Source organism: Podarcis vaucheri (assembly GCF_965113315.1).
Source record: "Podarcis vaucheri genome assembly, chromosome: 4".
Lineage (NCBI taxonomy): Eukaryota > Metazoa > Chordata > Lepidosauria > Squamata > Lacertidae > Podarcis > Podarcis vaucheri.
Window position 1 is genome coordinate 49,162,715 of NC_138762.1, and position 17,736 is coordinate 49,180,450.

Consider the following 17,736-nt stretch of genomic DNA (forward strand, 5'->3'; position numbering starts at 1 on the left):
TGTGCGTGGAAAGTTTATTCAGGGTAGGGATTAAATTTAAAAGTACTAAGAAAGACAGTTGGGTTTCATTAGGGATCTGTCTGAGCCATTTTCAAATTGTACTCTTTTGGTTGTGGTGATAGTTCATCGCTGAAATGAAACTGCTCCCTTAATAAAATCGGAAAAGCAGACTAAGAGTGTTTGGGGTAATACTGTGTACTTAACATAACCTCTGGAGGGCCCCATGTTCTCCACCCAATATAAAACACACCAGCAGGTAAAAGAGTGAAACTTGGCCAAAGCACAGGTCATTTTCTAACTACTTTATAATCTTGCTTTTATACTCTACTGATAAGAGTATTTTTTTATATTATCAATATTAATGTGTTATATTAAGGATTTTAGGGTGGGGGCGGGAAGTACATTATTGTTTTTTAAAAAGTTTTGAATAGTATTGGCTTTATTTTTTCCTAGGGAGTGAATATAAGTGGTGGCCAGAAACAGAGAGTCAGCCTAGCTAGAGCTGTCTACAGCAGTGCTGATCTCTATTTATTAGATGATCCCTTATCTGCAGTTGATGTCCATGTTGGGAAGCATCTTTTTGAGAAGGTGATCGGGCCCTCAGGCTTATTGAAAAACAAGGTACATAATGATTCTTCTTTTCAGTCTTTTGAATTAATACTTTTAACATGTTTCTCCTATTTAACAGTGCAAAATATAAACATGGTTGTGTTTTCTTTCTCCCAAGACTCGTATTTTAGTGACGCACAACCTTGCAATCCTCTCTCAGACCGATATAGTTGTCATGATGGAAGATGGTAGAATTACTGAAATGGGAAGTTACAAAGACCTACTCTCTCGAAGAGCAAACTTTGCTGAGCTTATTCAAACCTTTGGTGGAGGAAAGGAAGATGAAGAGATGCCCTCAGTGTCAAGTAGGCAACAAAACAGATTTGTACAAGCCAACTTGCGTTCTTTTGTTTTGTGACATTTGAACCCTGTGCTCCAAATGATAAAAGCCAATGCATGTGTATTGTGCCCACCTCCTTTCAGACATACCTGTTATAACCCTGGTTTCCATAGATTTGGCTTATTGCCTCCATGACATGTAGGACTTCCCTAGTTTTGAACAGTACCGATGACACCTTATCTGCCCTATATGTGCATGTAGGAATCAATTACTTTTTGTCTCTCCTCCTCCTCCCAAGGAGCTCAGGCAGAATATAGTGTCTCCCTCTGGGAGTAGGTTAAACTGAGTTGGAGTGCCTAGGCCAGGGACACCAGATTCCTTCATGGGTGAGTTGTAGGAAATTGAACCCAGATTTCTTCATTCTAAGTCCATTACCCATGACACCATACCCTGTCATGAAACTCACCATTTAGATATTATAGCAAATAGCATGTAAAGTGCAGTGGGATGGTACTCAAGTGTGATCTTGCTGCCCCATCATGCACTGAATGTTCAGTGCGTTTCTGCTGTGTGTGTGTGTATGTTTAATAATTCCATCTTCTGCCACTTTGGGCTTCTTGAACCTTTAAGATTTCAAGATCTGCTAGAATCTGATGCATGAAAAAACAAGATAATCCAGTTTATTTTAGCCAGAACTTCTTTCTGACTAGCCTAGATCATTCACAACTGACTGTATTTGTCTGTGGGATTCACTGTCTGGAAATAACAGTCCAACTATTCTTTGTGAGTCCCTCCCATGCGGTGAAGGAGAGGTGGGCCCCAACCCTGATCTTGTCAGAGGTTGTTGGCTCTGATGAGCCTTTTGATGGAAAAGGAAAGAAAAAAGTGAACAGATAATCACTTGTATAAACAAGTCATTTGTAACAGTCAAATTAACCCTTTTGCTTAAATTCAGCTAGCTTTAGATGCTGGAATATCATATTATAATATTTCAGTACTTCTTTTGTGCCCAGTAGAATGGATGACTGCAGTAATTTTGTTGGGGCAGCGGGAGGGTGGGGATCAGTGACCAACTAATGAATGAACATAGAAATTAAGTTCACACCATCTGTATATGTTTTGTATCATCAGTTAAATGATCTGTTTCTATCCTGATGAATGTTCATTTGACTACACTTTATTGTGTTGAATCCAAAAATGTTGTGTTTGCACAAAAACACAAGGTCTCTTTTTATGACTTCGCAGAAGCTCCTTGCCTGAGCAGAGAGGAGTATTCAGAGATGTGCTGCTGTTTGTACAAGTCATTGCATAAGCTGTTGTTTGATGTTGCACAAAGTGCCTTCTCCTAGATCTTGCACAACAGCTCATAGTGCTGTTCAGCTCACAGCACCATTGCCAGAATTTCTGGTGTCTCTGAATTCAACCCAATATATCGTACGTATTTCAGTAGGTAATTATTATTATTTATTATAAATCCTGTTTAACCTTATTCTTAAGGTAAAATCAAAACAAGAGACCATATTGTACCAAAGAAAAGACAGCTGGGGGAAAAAGACAGGTGAGTACTCAGAAACAGCTGAAAGAGCCACTTTCCATGAGGTAATTTTAAGCTTTGGTTTGTTTTAAAGTAGGGTTGCAATTTTTCCTTTATTTTGCTGGTTTATCTTTTGTAAGCTGCTTTGAAGTTGTTGTTTTTACAGTGCAAGTGGTGTCTGAATTTTATGAAATAAAGTATACATGATAGCTCAAAAGGGAGAAAAGTAGAGCTGCAAATGCATTCAGAGAGGGACCAGCAGATCTCCCTTATATATACATTGGCTGTCATTTGGATCTTGTGGATCCAGTTGTGGCTGGTGCCCCCAAAGCTGAAGGCATACACAAATAAACTATAGCCTTACTCAAACCAAGATAATAGGATATGTGGTAGTTATGAAATTGGAGGATTCTTGCAGAGTAGGTAGCCGGCTTGACAGAATCATTTTGAAGCAGAGATCAGGATAGTGTATCTGTAACTAACCATAAAAAGGTAAAGGGACCCCTGACCATTAGGTCCAGTCGTGACCGACTCTGGGATTGCGGCATTCATCTCGTTTTATTGGCCGAGGGAGCCGGCGTACAGCTTCCAGGTCATGTGGCCAGCATGACTAAGCCGCTTCTGGCAAACCAGAGCAGCACATGGAAACGCCGTTTACCTTCCCGCCGGAGCGGTACCTATTTATCTACTTGCACTTTGCTTTCGTCCCACCTGCGTAACTAACCACCTGCATAACTAACCATCCACCCTGCAAATACCCAGATGTCTTTCTCCTTTTCTACAGCCCCAGTCTTTGGGATGGGGGAGTTCTAAATTTGAGTTTTCAGTTCAGTACTCTATGAAAACCACTCTTAATAGCTTTCACTCCTAGAGTGGAGGCATCCAAAGAGTTCAGTGCCATGAGTGAGTGTTTGCTAAATTTCTGTCTTGCCCTTCCTTCCAAAGGCAGCAAACAACAAAGTAGTAAAAACAATGCAATAGTGCGTCCTCCGTCCCCTTGAATCATCTGCTTTTCATTTAGATTTGTGGTGCAGCCCTCTTGTGGGCATATTATAGAAACACAGGGCAAAATTCTAATGCCCATGAGTGGAATTGGGCTCTTTGCCTATTTCCCACTGGAGCACACTGTGCCAATGGAAAAGCTTTTCTCATGCAACCCACCGACCTCTCCCCCACCCCTAATGGTGTGGAATGTGATATGGGGAGCAGGAACAGGAAGGAGGAATTGGTGAAGGAAATGCAAGTGGCAATCTCCATTGTTTGTGCTCCAATTCCTTATTGTGCACTTACACACAACTGTGAGTTTGCCTTCTTCAACCCTCCCTTGATGTAAGTGACCTGAGGCTGGGGCACACCTGTATTCCTGTCCATCAGAGAAGGCACAGTTTCTGCCTATTCTGTAGAGGACCTGAAGGTTTTAACACTCACAACTTGTTTTTAGATGGGTTCTATGTTTCGTTTTTTAATTTTAATGTAAAAGAGCTTTTATTGCAATTCTTCTTTTGATCAAAGGAATGCATTCTTAATGAAGAAAGAAAATGTTGCCACTGGTTCTGTAAGTATTTTTTTAATGTTATTTACATGTTTCTAAAATGCAACAGGCAGTTAAATAAACGGTAGATGCAAATGTGTAATCAGTTGCTTGAAGGGGAGAATGTATTTTTGAAGACTCATTATGCAAAATTGAGTTTTATAATTTTATATTGGGTTTGAAGAAGTATAAATCACTTATTCTACCTACTTAATTTACCAAGACTATCCTGTCTGCATATTCTAATAACTCTCATGAACATCTTTTATATTTAGATGAGAATGTCAATTGTTTTGAAGTACCTACAAGCATTTGGCTGGTCATGGGTGTGGCTAACCGTAGCAGCTTACATAGGCCAAAATGTTGTAGCCATAGGGCAAAATCTGTGGCTCAGCACATGGACAACAGAAGCAAAAGAAATCAAAGACTACACAGAATGGAAACAATTAAGAAACTACAAACTTAGTATCTATGGGCTCTTGGGATTCCTACAGGGTAAGCCTACGCATATGAGGCATCTGACTATTTTCTTTGCTTTTCCAAGTTTAGCTTCCTTGATAGTCCTACACTAAGATTCATGTAATCCGTGGTCAATTCTTGCAGGCATTCTGCAAGGTTGGCCCCTTCTTTCTGCTCACCTGCAGATGGCAAAAGAGGCATTTAATTGTTCATCAAGATTACAAACACTGCTTTAGTGTGATGCCACTTAACACATGCTAGGGAGATCTGTGGAGGTGGTATGCCAAAGGCATGCTTTGTAGGAAACAAACAGTTCAGGGAACCTCTTTGCTGCATGCATAATACAATCTGAACAAGGGCAGGGAACTGCTTGCTGTGATTTTGCATGCTCTGGTACCTCAGGCTTCCCAGCAGCGTTGAGTTGCTGCTTGGGGTTTCCTGGAAGTTTGAAGGGCCCACTGAGTTAAACTCTTTACTTCATCATCTCTCTCCATACTTGGGAGACCAGCAGAGAGGATGGATTAAGGTTCACACAAAGCTATCTTGAATAGAGAAGCTGCTGTGGTGAACTCTTTGAAACTAAGTTAGATGAAATTCTTAATGTTGCCTTTAATACTGTTCATCCAAGGTCTTTTGGTTTGCTGTGGTGCATATGTGCTCACTAGAGGATCTCTCTCTGCATCTCGGTCTTTGCATCATCAGTTGCTAGATAGTGTGCTCCACCTTCCACTCCAGTATTTTGAAACTAACCCCGTAGGTCAAATCATCAACAGGTTCACAAAGGTAAGGAGCAAATACTCTCTGTCTGTTTTGTGTGTCACCTTTGGGAGGGTGGTCAGAACCTGCTGCCTCTCATCCTTGGGTCATGGGAAAGTTACTCACTCTTTCCTCCCCCCCCCCCGGTGTGAATGCATCTTGTACTGTCATCACTGCACGAAGCCACTGGTCCATTTTCCTTTCCATGTTGACAGTGACGACAATTTCCAGTTGGAAGGATGCTTACGCAGAGCTAGATCCCCTGAGTTTTTCCATCTAGAAATGTCAGTCCGTACTCAGAAGAAGGGCATTCTGGAAAGTTTTTTTATATCCCATTTCTTTAGTAAATGTATGCCCCACCCTTCCAATCAGTTTGCATTGCTCAGGCCAGCTTACAACAATTTAAATAAAAACAATCAGTTAAAATCAGTATCTGTTTGAAAGATTGTCATAGCAGCTTGTCATTACCTCTGTCATTACCTTGATATTTCTCTTTTTCTTTAAATGAAACAGTAAAATTATCTTATTAGGTAGGAAATATCCATCGGGAACATTGCAGGTGACATGCCTTCATGTGCAAGAGAATTCTTGCCGAGGTTCAGGCAATGCAACAAAATCAACATCTCTCACTCTGATTGGTCTGTGGTACCCCTGTCAACTTATTCCAGCTTTTACAGCTATTTCCTATTTCTTATTTCTTATGAGACCTATCAGGGCAAGTATCAACTGCAGTGTGACCTTGAATATACTTTATTATAAAAAATTAAGAACACAACAACAAAAGCACAACTATGTATAGCAGTGTAGCACTAAAATAATTTGTGCATTTATTTAGAAGTTAGAAAGAGTCTGATTAGGTGTATTTAATCAGATTGAAAAGAGATCTATGCTGCATTCACATGGCTGGTCTGCTTTGCTGACGTTTCACTGTTATTTTCCGCATTATATTTGTTTCATGTAAAAGCTACTTCTGGAAATCTAGCAGGATCTAGCGGCAGTTTTGTGCTCATTTCCATGTTGATTGCTTCTAGGAAAATTGTGTGAATAAAGTCTGTTCCTGGAAGGCAAGTGAGGGATGAGTGCACTGCCATGGTTTACTTAGATGTTGGGCTTTGACCCTGTAGACTTCACTACTGCTTCTGTTTCTTAAAGGTATACAGCCTAGGGGCAACAGCTGCAAATGTAGTTCTATGAACATGGTAGTAGAGAAACAATCAAGTGTTTTCAAATATATACGAAGGATTTTTTTTAAAAAAAGTCTGTTCTTTCCAATTACCCTAGGATATGTTTATAGTTGATATACGTTTCCATTATTATCTACGGACTTGGTTGAACTGTACACTAGATGTGGTTGGAACGATCCTTGTGATTGTGTATACATCACCCCTGTTCATACTGGGAGTTATTCCACTTGGATACTTATATTTCACTGTGCAAGTAAGTTGAATAAGTGCCAGGCTGAGCATTTAGAAAAATAATAATAAAACATATCCTTGTTTTACTCCCATTTATTTTATTTTAATTATATTATCTTACTGAAAGGGAAGAGGAATGCGTTCCTTTTGAGCAGTTGATTTGCATTGCACAATTCAGGGGAAAGTTGCTGTTCTGCAATCCGAGGCCTATATTTATTCTAAGATGTAGGGGACATAGGAGGTTTTCTGGTCTAAGGCAATATTATATATTTAAGAGTTTTGTATGCCGCCCTTTGCCAGTAGGCCACAGAGAGGCTTACAACAATACCATATAAAACAATACAATTGAATCAAAACAAAACAATGCCTTGGTGCCCAATACACACTTCTTACCTGTCCCTCCCTTTGTCTGTTTTCATTAGCGATACTATATTGCTAGTTCCAGACAAATCCGACGGTTATCTGGAGCTACGCAAACACCAATAATTTCACACTTCAGTGAAACGCTTGTAGGTGTATCCACAATCAGAGCATTTGGACATCAGGAAAGATTTCTTAATCAGAACAAAGATGTCGTCAATGAGAACATGGTTTGCTTCTACAACAACGTGATCTCAAGCAGGTACTGTATTAATGATCCTAGGATATCATGGGAAAGGATTTATACACAGATTAGGAACATAGGAAGATTCCTTATGCGGAGTCCATCTAGTTCATTTAAAACAACTCTCAACTTATGTGGGGGTTATGTTCTGGGGCTAGCTTGTAAATCCAAAATCGAGTATAGTCAAAACACATTGGGTTCAATGGCGGGTGGGATTGCCAAAGTTCTTTTTCCAGAAGTAGCTTTTTCCCTCGACGCCCACCCCACTTCTCCCCCCTTTTACTTTCCAAGCGCACAAAGCTGAATGCACACAAGTTAAATGTCTGTAAGTTACCTGCACTGACAGGCAGAGGCTCTCGAGGGTTTCAGGTGGGGGGGGCAGTCTCTTCCAGCCCTACCGGGGGAGGGGGAGGGGGGCAAGGACCAGGGATTGAAGCTGGGACCTTGAGCACATGCTAAGCAGGTGCACTACCACTGAGCCACGGCCCTTCCCCAAGGCACCATGCTATATTCTTATTTTAATTGACAGGACTGAAAATGCAGATATTTCTAACCAATTTGATAATGGTGTAATTGAATCCTAATTAATCTGGGCATGCATTTATGACAGGTGGCTGGCTGTCAGACTTGAATTTCTGGGAAACCTGATGGTCTTCCTTGCTGCATTGCTTGCAGTGTTTGCTGGGAGCAAGGTGGACTCTGCTACAGTAGGATTATCAATAACATATGCACTGAATGTAAGTAAGTAAGTAAGTAAGTAAGTAAGTAAGCATTATTTTTTTAATGCAGTTACAGTACTTGGAAAATGGATTGCAAATTCGGTAGGAGTGGAATCATTGATGTTACAGTAAGACAAACTCTGCGGTAATCCAACAGTTCTAAGAAGTCTCAAAGTGCTGCCAACACATTGGGTTGGCTCCAGATAAGGGCAAGTGGCTCTCCAATTTGCATATCAGGTCTCCCAGCTCATTCAGTTTATATTCCCCTTTCCCATCTCAAGGGACCCTCTGGAACGGCATGGAGGGGGACAGGAAAATTAACAAGTGTCTTTCTGCTCACACAAGATGCCTTTGGATCTAAGCCATTCAATATGCCTGGCAGCGCATAACATTGGTTTTAAGTCTTTCTTAAAACAGGGTAAAGCTACCCTCTCCTTTATATTTATTCTATGCAGTGACTGTTTAGAACCACACAGATTTTAACAAGTTAAACCCACTGCAACAAGTTCTATAAACAAGTATTTATTTATTTCAGATAACTCAAAGTTTGAATTTTTGGGTCCGAAAAGCATGTGAAATTGAAACCAATGCAGTCGCCATTGAAAGGGTTTGTGAATATGAAAAGACAGACAAAGAGGTAAACAGTTTTTGTGAAATGATGATAAGCATACAACTTGAAATTAAGTAATGAAGATTTTTTTTAAAAAAATTAATTGGCATAGAACTGGAAGGCTCAAACCTTTCCCAAGTTTAGGTTGTGATTGCTGCTGAAGCAGCCTTTAAAAGGGTGGGATAAACTGCTGCCAAGAGCACCTGCTTTCAGTTAGTCCCTGCTCTCCTGTGTAAGCAAAGAGGAGCAGGGACTGAGCAGGGAACCCTATGCTTTTTACCTCATTGCTGCTCAATGGAGCAGTCTCAGTGAGAGCCAGTTACATCAACTCTGGCAGAGACTGCTTTGCCACACAGCGATGAAAGGGACAAAAATTGGGGGAAACCAAAGGCAAGGAGACCCTTTATTCTGGAATATGATGGTCCTTTTCAAAGGTTGAAAGGATCAGCATGCAGTGGGGTTTCCAAGAAGTTCCCATGTATCTGATGGTATCAGTTATGTCAGCTGATGGGCAGGTAGCCATGGGCCAGAGATTCTCCAGACTTTTGCAGCACAAGGATTTGTGCTTGTGCAACAGAATTTTCTCCCCTCTCCTTTTCCCTTGCCCACCCCAAATTTGCTTGGGGGTGGGGGGAACACAGAACAGATTTAAGGGGTGCACAGGGGAGGAGATGGGGCAAAGTTCGATTGTGCAAGCACAAATCCTTGTGCTCATGGAAAAAGTAGCTTAGTGCTTCCTTGGATAGAAGCCTGGGCAGACAGCTTCAGCTTGCAGTGGTCAGGGGCTAATTTTATATATTGTGAAATACTTTTAAGTACACGTTTTGATGCTCACTAATTTATGGCTTGTTTTATCGGCTTCAAAGTTCGTTTATCCATTTTAGGCCCCCTGGATATTATCCAATCGTCCACCTGTGGGATGGCCCAAGGAAGGAATAATACAGTTTGTAAATTTCCAAGCTCGGTACAGGCCAGATCTGGACTTGGCTCTGCGGGATGTAACTTTTCAAAGCTGCAAAGAAGAGAAGGTAACATGCCAAAATTAAGTACTCTGTCATACCTGTTTCCCTTTAAAAAATATAATAGCTATTTAAATATATGTTTTCAAAGTCTGTTGTGTAATTTGTGGCTGCTGTTCTTGAAACTGAGTGCCCCTGGTTGAAGTGATTTACTGTGGACAAAAGGGAGTTGGATGGGGCCCATCAAGCTTATCCGTCTTAAATGCTGCCCATGTAACTTCAATAGAGGGCTGTAACATGCCTGTATTCAATTGTGCTATCAGGCTGTCCCTTCAGTTTGGAAATGTAGCATTTTTCAGGCATCACAGCTCCAAGTGCGCACCAGAACAAGCATAGGGCCTTGGTTTGGAGCAAACTTGCTTCTGGACTGGATTGTCAGCCAGTGTCCTTTTTTTTTTTTATAAAATTTTTATTAGTTTTACAAAAGTTTTTATAACAAACAAACATAAAAGAAAAACAGACAAACAAACAAATATAATTTCAAAATGTCCTTTCATAGACTTCTTTCCTCGGACTTCCCCATACCTCCCCTTTCTGCATCCTCATGTCCAAATTTTATAGCAACTTATAAACTTATAGCAACCCTTTCTCTCTGTAAAATCTCGACATTCTAAGCTTCATCATGTCAGCCAGTGTCCTTGACCAGTTGAAAACATGCTCCGCTCTTTATTACTTTATTTTGAAAGATGTATAAACTGCTCGCATAATAAAATATCAGAGTGGTATGCAGAAAACAAAAAAATAAGCATAAAATATGTATCAAAACCAATAACAATTAAAGTAGCAATAGCAGCAGAAGGTAATCAGTGGACAATCAATTTTAAAAATCATTCAGAAAAGGTTTGTGTAAAAAAGAAGGCATTTAGGTTTTTGTTAGTGATCTCAGGACACAATCTATATTTGTGTGGGTGGGTCCACTCTGTTGACCTCTGTGGCTACTCCTTCATGGCACAAGCACTGTGGTTTATGTGTGAACCAGAAAAAAATAATCATTTATGTGCTAATGTTGGCCACTAACCTTTGCTAGTAGAGATTTCTTGCTGAAGGCTTTTTTTTTTCAAGACAGTTTTGCTTTTTTTATATGGAACTAAACAGTTTTCTTTGCATGTGTTAAGTAACATAGTGAAACTGCTGCCGTTTTAAAATGCTTATATATTTTGAAAAGTACTCTTGTTACAGATTGGAATAATAGGAAGAACAGGAGCTGGCAAATCGACTCTCACAAATAGTTTGTTTAGGATAATAGAAAGAGCTGGAGGCAAAATAATCATTGATGGCATTGACATATCAACTATTGGTTTGCATGACCTACGTGGCAACCTGAACATTATTCCACAGGTTAGCATTGTGTGTGTGTGTTCCACACAATTCTTTTATAAGCTTTATTCTGTCATTATTCTTTTGACAATAGTTTTAATGAACTTGTCAAAAAATATTGTAATCCATTAGGTCCACTTGTTGGTTTTGCATTGCATTTAACCGCCTGCTGTCTTGGAAGAGACCAGTCCTTTACTGACTATTGTAGGAGAGAGGAAAATAGGGGATAACATATGAAACATGTATCAGGAATGCCTGCCCAGGGATTCAAGAATTTATGCCTAGTTAGTGGCATATTTCAGAGTTCTTTCCACCCCTTTCGCACTTCCTATTGTATGGGCTTCTCATTGCCCACTGATCTCCTGCCTTTTTTTCCAACTGCCCTTCTGATGAAAGCTTACTCTAAGATAACTGGCATGACAACAGCCTTTGGCTTTGGCCAAGTTTATTGTGCTCTGAAAGGTAGTGTGCCATCCATTTGCCACAAGGGAATAACAGCCCATGGTCTGTCCCTCCTGGTCTTCAGATTCAGCTAACCTTACAAATAAATTTGCCATTTATTCTGTTTGCACTCAAGGAGGTTGATGCCAATCTATTGCTTCTTTACAAACATATCTAAAACCAGTCAGGATTTAATAGCTTGATGATGGGTAGGGGAGGCGGAGGAACAGCAGCCCTTCCTGACCCCATCCCAAAGTAATATCAACCTGAAACCTAAACTCGCTAATATTATACCACATGGAAATACTGTCTAGACATTATTCCATAGGACCCGGTCTTATTCTCAGGGACACTGCGGTCAAACTTGGATCCACTTGGAAGATACTCTGATCTTGAACTGTGGGATGCACTGGAATTGTGTGACTTGAAGAACTTTGTACAGTCACTCCCAAAGAAACTTCTCCATGAGATCTCCGAGGGTGGTGAAAACCTGAGGTACGTCTTAAAGTATGTTAAGAGGTGAGCTGCGTAACCTGAAGAATAATGATCTCCACTAGCAGAGGAGTACTAGTATTCCAAAGTGGTGTTCTACTGATGAAGCTACCCACAGATAGTGTTACTTGGCAGGCCAAAGTAAGGGACAAAGGATGAAGAAACATTACCATTCTCTACTTGGATGTCTGTTCACCTTAGACCTATCCAGAGATTTGGGGGGGGGGCTGTTCTTGCACATATTAAACGGCCCTAGACAGAGTCTGTCCACATATTTGCTTCTCAGACTAGCAGTGGTTTTATAATGGGATATCCAAAACAGGCCTTTTCTAGCACTGTTGCCACCTTCAATCCTTTTGTAGTCATCCTTTTTGTGTACACACACAAACATAAAACTTGCATGCCTATTCACAAGATGGTGCAGCAGCCACCAGCTGCCCAATCAGAAATTGAGGCCTAGCGCCATTCGAGAGCACATACTAAAACTGTATTTGTTTTTGTCAGCATGGGGCAGAGACAGCTTGTCTGCCTGGCTCGTGCTTTGCTACGAAAGACGAAAGTATTAATCTTGGATGAAGCAACAGCCTCTGTTGACATGGAAACAGACAATCAAGTGCAATCCACAATCCGGTCAGAATTCCACAACTGCACAGTACTAACCATTGCCCACAGGCTGCATTCCATACTGGATTCTGATAGGTATGTTGCTGTAAGTGCCACGTGGTTTTCCCACCCCTCTAAGCAGCTCCTGAAAGTAAAGGGATAAACTGGTTTCTGCTTGGACCTGGTGCAAACAAAATCACCATCCTGCTTCAGTTTCCGTGGACTGTCTCCTCATAAAAAAGAACTGCCATCTACTGCCTACTGAATGCTAGGTGGGTAGCACTACTGGATTCAGTAGAATTTGCCCATTGTAATACACACAAAGCTCAATGGCAAAGTGTGCTTGGAGCCACAGATTTGTAGAATCAAATTTGTTTGATGAAAAGGTAATTGTATTCAGGAATTTAGAGGTCAGCATTTTATTTTTTTTAAGAAAGTTCTTTGGAAGATAGGAAGCTACTTTGTATCATGTCAGATTTATTCATCTACCTCAATACGGTTGACTCTGGGTTATTTCGTCTTTCACATCACTTGCTATCTTCTGTTTAAATAGAAATTTAACCTTCAATCTTCAATAAGCAGAGCTTGTGCTCTTATACTGAGCTGTTCCTTGTTCCTTGTGGAGGTCAGGAACCTTTTGCCTTCCAGAAGTTGAGACTCCAACTCCTGTCCAGCAACAGCTGGAGAACCGCAGGTTCCCCTCTCCTGCCTTAAAGTAGTCAACCTTCATCCCAGAAATCTTTAATTAACAAATGAACTGCTTAATGTTAAATTTATTTTGCAAGTTGATCAGCTCTAACTCTTCCTAGATTAACGGTTTCCCCATTACATTGTTTTGCTCTTTCAGGGTGCTTGTTCTGAACTCTGGAAGGATTGCTGAATTTGATACTCCAGCCAGGTTGCTACAACAGAAAGGCATATTTTATGAAATGGTATCAGAAGCTGGAATAACACAGGAGGCAGACACCCAATCTTTAATATGAACAGTGCTTATTATTTTCCTGAATTCTTCTACAAGAATTATAGCAATAATTACTTCATTTTATAGGGATTTTTTAAAAAGAAAATTAAAAATGAACTGTGTTGCCAATATTAAATGTTTTTAATACAAGGTATGTGTGTCTGTATACATTAGCGAAGTTAGCAAACTTGTAGCAGCTTATTAATTACAAGGAGCATGATGAGAATCAGTTTAGCCCCTCTGGCTCTGGAGCAGCCTTTGCTAACCCGGTGCTATTTGTCCATTTCGGACTGCAACTCCCATCAGCCTTGGGACCGATGAGTTGCAGTCTGGACATCTGACTGGGGAAAAGGAAGGCAGGCGGGCGAACATAGTCCTGATCATCACCAAGTATGGGGGGGCGCGGGGCGCGGAGGCTTGTTACAATTTTGAAAAAGCATGGCATAAAAATCTGAAATGAAGCAATATTTTGGTTTCAGTTCCTAAACACATACCCTGTTTCACTTTCTTCCTGCCAGTTTGTCATTATGGTTCAGGGTAGACAGTATTGCCTAATGGCCAGATAACTCGCTACTACGAAACTCAAAGTACTCCCAACAAAAATATTACCTGTGAGGTCCCAGAAAATGCAAGTGAAGTAGGACAGAACTGCACAATTGGACATTCCCCGCCATAAAATCTAGCAAATTCATTAGCCGGTGACACCAAGCCCTTCATTTTCCATAGCCCAGTTCAATTAAACGATAAACCAAGGTTTGTTACTGCCCCAAGGTACAGTTAGCCTTAAGAAATGAGAAGCTTCTGTTCCAGCGTTCGCAATAAGCTGCTGTTTTCCATTCTGTAGGAATGAAACTGGGAAATTGCAATTTGTTCTGAACTGTGAATATAAGCTTCTCTCTTTCTCTCACTCTGAGAAGGCAAGGAGAAGAGACACTGTCAGCCTCAGAACAAACCATGGCTTGCCGTTGTCTGAAGTGGGCTGGATGCTCTCTAGAAAATCCTCAAGCTGCAGAGCAAATGCTCTTAATATTTCAGAAAACTGTGTGCATGCGTTGATTATGGAAATCCTTCCAAGCCTTGACATACTTCTGCAGTAGCATTATTAAACTGCTATGTGGCAGCGAGATTCCCCTCCATCTTATAAACACCCTAGTTTAATGGCCATGACCTCATTTACATTCAATAGGGCAGTCTCAAAATAAGCACAACAGACAGTATAAAAGGTCTTTTATTTTGATAATACAAAAAGACAATTTTGTAAATGCAGTCTCCAAACAAAATTATCCTTTTTCCACACAGAAAATCCCGCTTCACAGTAGCCTGCAACCCAGCTTGATTGTTTTATGTGACAGTGTGAAAGAAACTGTAGTTCCAGCAAAAGATGCTGATACAAATGTTACTTAGCTAACCCATCAGGATTCCAACTGATGAAATACGCCTGTCCAAGTCTTATTTTTCTCATATGTCTATTTTTTTTATAGAAACCTGACCTGTGAGAACAATTTGAGTGTGTGTGTGTGTGTGTTTTAAAGCCAATGGCTTCAGTAAGAAAAATATTTTACTATAATTATTTGTCTAAAAATAGGGGCCATGTTATGGTTTACAAGTTTGCCATAATAAGCTAAAGTCCAAAATACATTTACTTCTTTGCAAAAGAACTCTAAATCTTCAAGTAAACCTTAAAACTAATTGGGTTCTGCAAGCAACTCATAGGGGGCCCAGTTAAGGATGCCAGTAAGCTGGCTCCAGCATAATCAAATCAGTATGGGTGGGAAAGAAATTCAAGTCTGCTTCATTTGCCATAAACAGAGGCATGCCTTAACAGCACTTGAGTAAGCTGCTTTTAAAACAGTTCTTTAGAGCTAGGTCCACCAGAGATGGCTGCCTTTCTGCTCTTTAGAAACTTCTAGAAGCTATCCTGATCGATGAGATACCCAACTTATCAGCGTCTGGAAGTCTGTAACAGTTTGACTTCCATGAAGCTTAATTTTACCTATATTTGACCCAAACTTGTATGGTTTTCACTTGTAACTTTGCCTTGCCATGTAAAAATCATCATTTGGCAACATAAAACTTCAATAAAAATGGATTACAGAAAGCTGTGAGGCAAAGCTTTCTCTTCTTGCCAAGCCAAGCAAGAAGGGTAACCCCTTTAATATATGGAAGGGCTATAACCATTTTTTAAAGGCAACAGGAGTTGGCCTTGTGTTGGAAAGTTTAGAAAAAAATGTGAGATGTACATTCCTCTCATTACGAGAAAAAATGCAATTTATGGTTGCATTCCAACATTGTGCAAGTGGATTTCCTTTCGCATAACAGGACTTCACCTTCCTCTCCCCCAGGGCCATATGAGGAGAGGAGGAAGGAGAATTCCCATAGTACAAGAGGAAGTTCATTTCTCACATAGCCATCTGCTGATAAAATGCTGTATTCTATCTACCGATACTGTAAGGACAGCCTGAGAATAAGTTTGACGTTTTCTTCAATTCCATCAACAATCTCTGATTCACATTCTCAATTTATTTGGTTCACCTCTTGTTGCTGTACACCTAAAAAATTCAAGTCTCTTTAAAAGTAAAGACTGGTCTGCTTCTTTATATCCGAAGTAAGAAACAATGGGCCCGAGTTCCCATGAGCTACTGAGGCTCACAAGTGGATTTCTTTGTATTTGCTTCTTTCAGCAGCTGATAACCATGAATTCAGAACACCTATGACTTATGACAATCTACTTTCAAAATCCAGATTTTAAAAGCAGTTTGCTTTGCAGGATGGGTTAGGAGTCAGAAGAGCCTTAGGTTCCTAGAACTAGATGTCCAGCTCATTGAATCCTGATCAAGTAGTTGGTGGTCCTACCAATAGCAATATAATCTTCAGTATCTACACAAAGACTACAGGGCAGTTCACACACAGCATCCTGCTCTTTACACAATTGGTTCTGCTCCTTGAAAACATTCTCCGTGCCCTTTGTCCACCACCACAAAAAACAACCACTCAGACCTAGGTTTCAGCAATGTTCTTTGAGCCACATTGTACAGTACATTTTGCTCTACACACGATTATGACGATCTTTGACAAAGGGCCTATGTAGACAAACGCAGAGTAACCTGGGCAATGAGATATAATGTTTGTTAACTACCTCCTCAATAATGGCACATTTTAACCACCATAATTAGGAAAATTTCTGACCATTGTATCTCGCGTTTGCACATATTTGAGGGTGAGACCCCCAAAAACACTCAGTATTGTTTGCATTAACGTTGCCACACTCTGTGAGCGTTTTGACACATTAGGATTAAACATTAATCCCTATGTCATTAATTGCAAATTTAGAAGCAAATCTAAATCTAAAATAAGTAAACAATGAGATGTTTACTTCAATGCTGCTGACTAACATCAGCAGCCAGAAAATACCAGTTTTCTTATTAACAAGAATGGAGTGTTTTCAAGAGTCCTGGAATATTTAGTTTCAATACTTTCTACAAAAACATAGACTGAAATTGCTACTTCAACTTTTTTTATGGAATGGTTAAAAAGACTGTTCTCTGATTTGCACAAACTGTAACTAAAGCAAAGGTAGAGTTATCTGCATTATGGAATTTTTCAGTAGTAATAACTGATCAAAACCGAAAAATCCAAGTTTTACACTAGCCTTGCTTGGGGCACAACATTAGACTAGAGTTTAGTGTTACATGAATAAGTCTCAGGTGCAAGCACTCCCTCAAGTAAAATTTGAAGAGGCTAGTCTTAATTTTGGATTCTTGCAACAAGCCAGCTTCAAAATAGTGGCTTATGAAGCTTGCTTCTTTCAGTAAACCATAGTTAAGCCTAGCCACAGTTTAAAGCTAAACTGGTTAACCAAAAAAGGAAGAAAGCTGCTAACCTACTCACAACTGCCTGAGGACAAGGAAAGTGGGAGCACACAAACCAGAGCCTCATTCACATAGCACTAAACTAAACCATAGTTTTAGAATTATGCTTGAACAAAGACAACATACCATACGATCATGGAGTTTCCAGTGATAACACATACAATTGCAAACTTCCTTCAGCACATAAATAGAAACCATAATGTTTGCCTCTTACTACCTTATACTAGAAATACTAAGAGGTGTCCAATAGTGATGATTCCCCATGGCTAATGTTAAGGAATGCATTAGATTTTTGGTAGGATCTGCAGAACAGCTCTTGGTAAAGTGCTACTATCTAAAGCACATTCAAGCTTCAATGCAACATTAAGAAAAGTGCTTTTAAATGCCATTTAAGATGAACTTCAGCTGTGCTATCTGCATTAATACTGCTACTGCCAGGCCAGTTCACAGTCAATACATATTCCTGGGAAGTGCCAGGAAACAATGCCAACACTATCTCCCTCATTACTTAAGAATG

The 17,736-nt window shown here is 40.2% G+C and overlaps 1 protein-coding gene and 1 long non-coding RNA gene across 5 annotated transcripts in view; both read left to right on the plus strand.

Annotated features, from left to right (window-relative positions):
* LOC309531303 (multidrug resistance-associated protein 1-like) overlaps positions 1 to 13,500 on the plus strand; it is a 29,612-nt gene extending 16,112 nt beyond the window's left edge. For 2 of the 4 annotated variants that reach the window (XM_082220715.1, XM_082220716.1), the window contains 15 exons: positions 454 to 621; positions 728 to 914; positions 2,387 to 2,447; positions 3,936 to 3,978; positions 4,230 to 4,449; positions 5,042 to 5,196; positions 6,451 to 6,606; positions 7,007 to 7,206; positions 7,799 to 7,925; positions 8,443 to 8,544; positions 9,402 to 9,545; positions 10,716 to 10,874; positions 11,623 to 11,789; positions 12,291 to 12,485; positions 13,237 to 13,500. In XM_082220715.1, coding sequence (XP_082076841.1) covers positions 454 to 621; positions 728 to 914; positions 2,387 to 2,447; positions 3,936 to 3,978; positions 4,230 to 4,449; positions 5,042 to 5,196; positions 6,451 to 6,606; positions 7,007 to 7,206; positions 7,799 to 7,925; positions 8,443 to 8,544; positions 9,402 to 9,545; positions 10,716 to 10,874; positions 11,623 to 11,789; positions 12,291 to 12,485; positions 13,237 to 13,372 — 2,220 coding nt within the window. In that variant the 3' untranslated portion in view covers positions 13,373 to 13,500. Of the gene's footprint in view, positions 1 to 453; positions 622 to 727; positions 915 to 2,386; positions 2,448 to 3,935; positions 3,979 to 4,229; positions 4,450 to 5,041; positions 5,197 to 6,450; positions 6,607 to 7,006; positions 7,207 to 7,798; positions 7,926 to 8,442; positions 8,545 to 9,401; positions 9,546 to 10,715; positions 10,875 to 11,608; positions 11,790 to 12,290; positions 12,486 to 13,236 lie in introns of those variants that run through there. The other 2 variants (XR_014219206.1, XR_014219207.1) reach the window with 2 other exon arrangements.
* On the plus strand, positions 5,203 to 6,241 carry LOC309531385. Its single transcript, XR_014219281.1, has 2 exons — positions 5,203 to 5,681; positions 5,729 to 6,241. It is a non-coding gene; the product is annotated as an uncharacterized lncRNA (long non-coding RNA).
* Positions 13,501 to 17,736: the final 4,236 nt, after the last annotated feature.